The sequence below is a fragment of the Serinus canaria genome, chromosome 19 (genome assembly GCF_022539315.1).
Source record: "Serinus canaria isolate serCan28SL12 chromosome 19, serCan2020, whole genome shotgun sequence".
NCBI classification, from domain to species: Eukaryota; Metazoa; Chordata; class Aves; order Passeriformes; family Fringillidae; genus Serinus; species Serinus canaria.
The window spans coordinates 4,863,286-4,872,081 of record NC_066332.1 but is presented as its reverse complement, the minus strand read 5'-3'; the positions used below and the strand labels follow the sequence as shown (position 1 = coordinate 4,872,081).

Sequence of the window (8,796 nt, the reverse complement as noted above, 5' to 3'; positions counted from 1 at the left end):
TCCTATCACTACAGTGCCTGATGAAGGGTCCCTTTCTGGCTCCCCTGTAGCTCCTTCAGATACTGGTAGGTGCTGTGTGGTCTCCACACAACCTTCTCTTCTCCAGGCTGAACTGACCCAAATTTCCCAGCCTGTCTCAATAGGGGATGTGCTGCAGTATTTTTGTCAACTTCGTGGCCCCCCTCTTTTGGGAGGGTGGGGAAGGGAAATGACGAGTGACCAGGGTATTAACGCAAATAGCCAGGGGATAAGTCAGTGCTACAGTCAGACAGGGTGAGTGGCTTCAGGTTATGTGCTTCACCTTGTCACTAGGTCATGATTTATGGCATTTTCAATGATTGTCATTATTGGATTGGAAAAGTAAACCACCACAGATTTAGCATCACCAAGCTAAGGCATGGATAACCAAGACGTGCAGCTTTGCTGTTGACACCTGTGATCCCTTCTAAGGCCACGCTGTTCATTTGTCACTGTTTGACAGCAGTTCATACTATAGCTGAGCTCTATCCCATTCTCAACCTGCCACCTACAGAGTTTGGAGATTTTTTCTCAGAGATTAAACTCATTTGGAGAAGAAAAAATTAACTGGCAGTGGCTCTTAGCTCCTAACCTAGAGAAGAGTCAAGGAAATGTTCAACCTGGGTCCTTGCCCTTTGGCAGATGCCACCCTATAGAGCATTCATGGTTCCATAATCTCATTAGGAAGCAACCAATGCTTTTATTATGTCCACCCTCAGAAGGAAAACTAATGATTAACTTATTATCACTTTATTTTGAGATAGTACTGCAAGAGTGCACATCACCTTACAAACACAGAGATGACACAGGCCTGCCCCGAGGAGTTTACAATTCCACTTCGGCAAACACTACAAAAAAATTCTGTGGACAGGAAAAGGTGGGAGAGGTAATGCTGGCAGGGTAAAGAGTGGGTTTTCTGGAAGAGGGGATTGTCTCCAGAATAAAAAGCAGGTGACAGAGGGTTGGGCACAAGGAAGTGACAAACAGCAGTAGGAGGACAACGTGGAGCACAGGACACCTGGTAAAAACAGATTGCACAGAGACAGGCTGGCAGCACATGGAGGAAAACAAGGACCTGTGGGCTTTATAATTAACATGTAAGATTGCAGCTACATAACACATCACTGTTTCAGCTATTCCAGAGAAGATAACATTGTGAATCAGAAGTGGCCTTTTTTTAAATAAAAAACCCAAACCAGTCCATTCCCAACAGGAATCTGTTGTACTATAATACTATTTTCCATTATGAGCACGTTGCACTTTTAAACTGGGGTGTAGGGAATATCAAAAAGCTCTGCAGATGCAGGAAAAAAAAATCAAAGAAAAAAAAAAAAAGAGTAGCAAATATATATGTGTAGTTTAGAGATTTCACTCCGTTACCCTACAGTGTCTGCTTTGAATTTTGTAGCATATTTTCCAAATTCATCAGCCTGTCAAGAGGGAAATCTCCTACTTGAAAACATTTTAGTGATTTACGGACTTAGTTAAAATCTCATTATCCTGCAATTTTCCTTTGCAGGCAGAGCATGAAGAGGCCAGGCTTTGCTGTGGGAGTTGAACATTTCAGTTGCTGTAGCAGCATTCCAGTTAAGTTGGTGTCTCAGCAAGATTTGCCCCCTTTTTTTTTCCCAGACATCTGTGTCCAGTTTCATCTCAAGGATCCAGATATAGCTTTACTCAGTGACTGTCATAGTGTTGTAAGTGTCCTATTAAGCAGAACAGAACAGATTTTCTCTGCTACTTCTGACATTGTGTCATTGCATTAGTGCTATAAAGGCTGTGTCAACAGGGCTTAGGTTCTGACAGATTAGTGAAAGCAAAAAGCTGTCACCCTCCCTTCCCCACTCTGTGAATTCAATTTTATTTTAATACAAATGCAGATTAAATGCATGTGAGAGGCTGGAGAGCCTGGAAGCAGTGTCTCCAGAAGGTGCAATCGCTTCACACAGCAACACCTTTGACTCTGAGGTACTCATAGATCAGGTTTCTGCTTCCTTTACATTCAGTTGGGGTTGCTTCCATGGAGCCCTTTCCCATGGCCACCCTCCTTGCACTTCCCATATGGATCAGGGTAAGGAGGTACAAAGGACACAAAAACCCCCAAGTGCTACAAATTCATCATTTAGGAATTAGGAGAGAAGTTCAACACATTGACCTATATTGGAGTTCTACAGATAAATGCATTATTAATGCTAACTGCTGTGACTCTCTACTCTTTGGTAGCCCATTTATTTTTCCCACAAGGTGGCTCGTGCACCAGGCATTGTCTCAGCTGGGAAGCAGCAATGCTGTTTTCCACTCCAAATGTATATAATGTTATTATATACAACTCTATTTCTCTAAGCATCAAAGGATGAGGCAAACTGCCCCTGATCAACCACAGTGACACAACCACCCCAGCTGTGCTTCTGCTGTGCAAGACAATGTTTAGAACAATCTGAAGGCAGAATATTGCCCTCCACTGACCCCACTGCTGCAGGAGGTGCATCTCTGAAGCAGTTATGCCACAATCAGTAGAATGTTTGCGTATCTTGCATGCAGGTGCAGGTTTTTGATAGATAAATATGAGACTGAAATTAGTTTGGCTCACAACTTTCAAAATAAATTTCACCCCATAGATCAGACCAGTGTTTCACTTTAGCCCAGCATGTTTTCTCCAGCTTTGGCCAATTCTTACAAGACAGAACATGCAGACAAGTATCTTTCCTCGGCTTAACTTTCTTATTTACAGCAACTTAAAATCTCCCTGAGTTAGTGGATGCATCAGACCATTGTTTAACCAGCCTCTTCTTTTAAAAAAATTGATTCTTCTGTTCCCCACTACATTCTGCAGCAAAGAATTCCAGTTTGACTTTGCATGGCCCCAGAACATGATCCCATTTGTCTGTTCAACCCTGAACAGTTAAAAGCTCCCTCTGTACCCACCAGGACATGAGCTCTACTCCTCACAGCTGACCAGCAGCTTCTGACCACCATGGCACATCAGCAGAGACATGAAGCACACACATTCACCAGTTCATCAGATGAAACTGGATTTGAAGAGAACCCCAGCACAGGGCAGGATCTGGGAAGTGCAGTAGGGAGGTAGATGGCAGAAATAAAACTGTGTTCTTTGAAGAATGTGCAGTTAAATTAAAAGGCAGCAGAACCTCCACTAAGACTTCATTAAAATATGCCACTCTCTATTCCACTATTTTGCTGAGACATTTGTAACAGGCATTTAAGTGACATAAGAGTGGAAGAAATCACATTCAGTTCTGAAACTGAGGTGGAAGTAATGCTGGTTAGCACACAAAACACCAACTCTGCTTTAGGACACTGAGACTATGGATGGAGGCTCACACACCTTGTAATTATTCTGTCATTGTCATGCCACGGGTATCTCTGAGCAGAAACATGACTCCTCTCAAAATATTTAGAAGTATTGTAATATAAAATGCAGAAATCTGCAGAAAGCCCTCTGGCTGTACCAGTGCTGGTGTGTCTCTGAACATATACTTGAGACAAGACAGGTGACCAGCAAAATAATCAAAACTCTACCTTCTTAATTATTGCTCAAAAAGATGGAAAGCTCACTAAATCACCACCAAAACACAAAAGTTCCAGAAAAACACAGTGTTGACAACAGGCAGTAAAGCTGCCTTGAAACAAACACATTTAATAAAGGCAACACATTAAAAAAAAAAAAATCACAGATGTGTAAAATCTTCAAGTGGTGAATCCTTCTGAAACGAGTGACTGAAGACTAAATGTACCACGGAGCAGCAGCGACTGGAGATGGCGCTGCCGGCCCACGGAGCGCTGGCCCTGCCAGGGACCCGCGGGGCTCCGGGCCCCGCTGCCGCGGCTCTGCAGCCAAGCTGACACCCTGCCCGGCCTGAGCTTCTGCCTCCTTCAAACCCCCAGCGAAGGAGCTCACACCCAGCTCAGCTTCCAGGTAATTTCTCACAGGAAGGTCGCAGCACGGTGATGTTTCTTGTACTTTTCCAACCAGACATAGTTGAATGTCTGATCCCCTGCCAGGCTTTGCAGTAAAATACCACCACTGGGTCTCCATAATTGTTTTATTTCTGCCCCAACCTTCCCGCAGCCAACAGCTCAGCCCAGTGCAGTCGGTGCTCCTCCTCACCCCTGCACAGTCCTGCTCCCAGCAGCTCCACTCAGTGCAGTCCTTAACACAGGGCTACAGAGCCTGAGCTGCCGACCTCAACAAGAAGGTTAAGGGCAGAAAAGTCTGCTTTAGACAAGGAAAACCTCTATAAAAATAAGCAGGTTAAAAAATTCCCTTTGTATTCCCTCCCTGGTGTGAACAGGCCCGGGGCACCTTTACCCACAGTATTGCTCTGGCAGTCAGCTTCACCTTACAATCAATCACCAGGTGCTCTGTCCAGACAGAGCATCAACATCCTAGAAGGCTCCTGGAACAGCCAAAGTGGCAGCATTTTGGTCAGTCACAGTAACCTGGTGTTCAGCAGCTTGGTGACCATTATCATAGCAAGGTAAATAAGCTATGGCCAAAGGAAAAATGACATCACATCACCCTGCCATATGTCCACAGGATCCAGTTACCAGACACAAAGGAGTGTTCTGCACTCCTGGTTCTTTTCACCAACAGGTCAGCTCACGTGAACACCAAGGTATCTGAAGCCCCAAAACTCAGCTTCAAGAAGCTTCTCCACTTTACTGAACACACATTGCTGCTCCCCTCCCAGGGGCATGTCAGGGGGAAGGAGAAGCAAAAGGCAACAAAGTCTCAAAGCACTTCATCGGTAAACAAGATCCAATTCTTATCTCAGAGGCTCCAGGACTGCAGACAGTTTAAAAGACGTACAGGTGAGTTTGTGAACCGGGAAGAAGAGGAACTCCAGGCCTCCAAGGCTTGGTCTAGGACCAGCAGTCCACTACAGGCTCTTCATTTCAGTGTGGAAGGCAGATCCATTGCTCACAGTCTGTGTCATATGCAGTAATAAAAGGTTTGGGAGCTGTCAGTGCTAGCAGCCAACATTTAGCAAAACACTGAAGCTGTGCTCATACACATAGGAATAAAAACCCCTTCCCTGCCTCAGACACAGGGATATGTCTGGAGAGACTGTAACACCACTGGTTCCAGCTACACATCAAGCAGAAAGACCATAATGAAGCCTTGGGGAGGGAGGACAGTGCAGCTTGCATCCGAGACTGTGTCAGCCAAGTTTGGGGGAAGAAGGGGAGAAAACAGACTGCAGTGTGTTACATTTGCAAACTCAAATTATGGTCTGTCTTCCCTCTTCCCCCATCCCTCTATTCCTTATCTCCCCAGTTTCCCATGCAAACTCTCTGCTGCTGGAGAGTGTGATCAGGGGATAATTTAAGACACAATAGCTGTGTGGCCTTTATAAAAAGGAAAACTGTCCCATGTTTTGGAATAAGGAGTGGGAAGTCTCCTCCTGCCATGTATCTGAGGAAATCTCAGTCATGATGTCCAGCCCTCACTCCAGTGATGAGCAAAGACTGGCAGAGCCAGGGGAGAAAAGTCCTGGCTTACACCACAGGTAGAACCCACAGATGTGGTAGGAACTTGTACAGGGGAGGTTGTACATGAAGCACCAGTCTAAACAAAGGCTTCCTCAGTGGGAGTGCCATTGATTTTGAAGAAAAGTTTGGCATCTTCCATCTTCTGCTTTTTTTCTCTCTCTAGCCTGCGCCTGTAGCAGACCAGGTAGATTGGGAGGCAGAAACCCAGGAGGCTCAGGCCGAGCAAGCCAACATTCACCTACAGGAGGAAAGCAAACCAAAATTAGGCTGGTTAGGAGAAGACAACAACCCAGTCACGCATGCAGCAGTGTCAGAGCCCAGCCCACATCAGCCAGCTGTGGGCAAACCAGGAGACGCCCTGCTCCGTGTGCTGGCAACATCCTCCACTGTTGTCATCTTTACACTCCCGTGCCCAGAGAACCTTGTGTGCACAAGCTAAATGCTGCAAGAGTTTGTCACTCTGGATTATGGCTGTGGGAGTATTGTTCCACAGAACAGGCAAGGGCTGTTTGAGCTGCAGGTGTTTCACACCAAGTTTGCTAAGTGAAGAGCAACAGGTATGGGCACATGTAGCCTAGAGACCAGAATTCTCCCCAGCATCACCCATGTCATGATTTTATTGAGCTGCTCAGGCTCTCAGCAAGACACCACATTAGCCCTGCCCTCAACAGCCATTTGGCTTTTTGGACATTAACATCAGCAATCCAAAATTTATTGGTATTTGGAGCTTGTAGCTCTGAAGCATCGCAGTGTTTTTCCTCAAGTGTTTTTTGAGGTCTGCTCACACTCACCCATTTTAACCTGACAAATTCTGACTCACACCACATAAACTGTTAGTGGAAAGCATTCCCTTCCTCCCTTTCCATTCACCAGAAGGGTTACTGGCTTTCCTGCCCAGGGACTCATTACTCACACAGGGAAAGGTCTCCTGGACAGCACCAAGGTAACAGCAGACTGAGGTGCATGTAAAATTACAGCTGTTTTTAACCTTGGTCTATGCACAGGAGTCCTTAAATGAGCCAAAAATCATCTTAACCCCCAAGCTTTCACATCAAAACTGAGAAGAACTTGCCCAGAGGGGGTCTCCTTTCAAAGGTCCTGTCAGGGCCATGAAGAGAGGCTGCTGCAGGAGGGCAAAGAGGGCACTGATCAACGACTGCAGCCCTGTCAGGCTGCCAAACTGAGTCGAGGGGTATCTGTCAACAAAGAAAGTAACAGCATTATTATGTGTCACCTTGACTTCATATCACCCAGGTCAGATTACATTCCCAGTCCAGTAACAACAGAGGCCAACGTGAGAGCACAGTCCCAAGACAGGCACAATGGGCAGAACTCCCTCCTGCTCTGTGTAACTGCCCCTTTTTACAGGGAATTTACAAATACCCTGTGGTGTCACATTGCTCCTGAGAGCAGAATGGAACTGGTGCCAAGACTGGAGCCTTCTTCTTCAGATTATTCTCATCCTGAGCTCTCAGACTTTAGTAATACCAGATCCAGCACTTCTTTTGTTTTGCAGCTCTGCTGTGGGCAAGTGGAAGTGCTTATACAGCTCCTGTTTCTATTGGACAGGGAGCAGAGTGTGGATATTTACAAGTTAAAAGCAGGGCTTCTTTATCCAGATGACAACACTAGAGGCTGAGCAATCATTTTCATCTGGTCATAACAATTTGCTCCCTTTGGAGGTGAGTGAAACCTGCACAACAGGTTAGTGTTTTCCTTTTTAGAGGACAAGTCTGATCCTATGTCAAACTAAACAACACTGTTGACTGGCAAGTGCTGGTATCAGATAATATTAATGGAAAAATAAATTTCAGGAATCATCTAACATCTTTCTCTTTCCATGACTGAGCAGTATTTAAAAAGAGTCAGGTTAAACTAAACTTGGAAAGAAAGAAGCAAATCAAAACCTTCAAATATTCAAAGAAGTCATATTCAAAGCAAAAATACCTCAACGCCAGGAAGTTCCAGAGTTGCAATGGTCAAATAGGATTAGTTCACAAGTAAGGTGATACTTACTGCAACATACATTTATTTACCTTGCCCAAGACAAAAATATTTTGCTTCTGGCTGCCAGGGAACCAAAAGTTTATACATTTCTGAAGCAGAGTCTTAGATGTGTTCTCTAGTCTGGATTCCCCAGACAAGGGGATCTAAACGTTTGACAGAAAGAGTCTGTGGAGCTGTGGAGTCTCCATCCATGGAGATATCCAAACAAAATCAGTTGCACTCCTGGACAACCTGCACTAGCTGACCTAGGTCTTGAGAGGTCCCTTCCCACCTCAGCAAATCTCTGATTCCCTGAAAGAGAACAGCTCCTCTTTGTTCCTCTGTCCTAGCTCTCAGCACTGAGGGACAGATCTGTTTTCAAGGCCAAAAACATTGCTTAATGAGGAAGAGAGCATTTAGATTCAGCTATTGATAACTTGCAAAGTTGGAAACAGGATGGGTGATCTGTCCTGGGAAAGGGAGGAGGCATCACTAATGGTATCTTGGGCAATGTTTTATCAATGTCAACTTCAGAGGAGAGCAGCAGCAATGTTTTCAGTCATGTTAATGTTTTACCTGGGCACATGCACACATCTGCTCATTGCAAGACAAAAAAATCCTTGAGTTTTTACTATATAACCTGTGTGTCAATAGTTTAGCCTCACACATAACTGTTCCTGTCTCTGTTGCTAAACAAGGAAAGCACTGGAATTTCAGTCCAGCTATTGTCCTGTCTAGAGCTGACTGAGGAAACAAGTTGCATCATTTTTCCCCTCTGACCAAGAAGACCTCATTCCAGATCTCCCTCTCCCCTGGACAGCCCATCATCCCAAACCAGTTTATCTGGCTAGTTACATCTTATGGGGAACCAGAGACTTACACAGCTGCATAGAGGCCTCCCACAGCAGAGTGGATGAATCCTCTCACAATTGTGTGCAAAATGAAGGACAGAATCTGAAAAAAGCAGAAAAATGTCACATCCTAGACACCACTCAGGTGTGCCAAACCCCAACACCAGCCATTCCTAAAAGCTGTTCTTTTAAGGTAAGGTTGGCAAACCCAGACCCAAAACCTGAAATATCAGCAGGAAGGAAGAAATTTGTACTTGTCTCAAGGCCCTGCTTTTCCTTACTTTGCACACACACAAGATCTCTCTCATTTGTAGGTGGCACTGCTGCAGGGACGTGTCCCCAGGAAGCCCTGGCCAGGATCACAATGCTTTCCCATGGCCACCAATTTAGTTAATTTTCCACAAGTTATTGCAGACAACACGTAAGT

General features: G+C 45.1%; 1 protein-coding gene across 6 annotated transcripts in view; it reads right to left on the bottom strand.

Annotated features, from left to right (window-relative positions):
• Positions 1-751: 751 nt before the first annotated feature.
• The window catches only part of SLC43A2 (solute carrier family 43 member 2), a 32,142-nt gene continuing 24,097 nt past the window's right edge, over positions 752-8,796 (bottom strand). For all 6 annotated transcript variants that reach the window (XM_030231376.2, XM_030231375.2, XM_018919368.3 and 3 more), the window contains 3 exons: positions 8,399-8,472; positions 6,605-6,728; positions 752-5,770 (listed from right to left, as the gene is read on the bottom strand). In XM_030231376.2, coding sequence (XP_030087236.1) covers positions 5,609-5,770; positions 6,605-6,728; positions 8,399-8,472 — 360 coding nt within the window. In that variant the 3' untranslated portion in view covers positions 752-5,608. The remainder of the gene's footprint in view (positions 5,771-6,604; positions 6,729-8,398; positions 8,473-8,796) is intronic.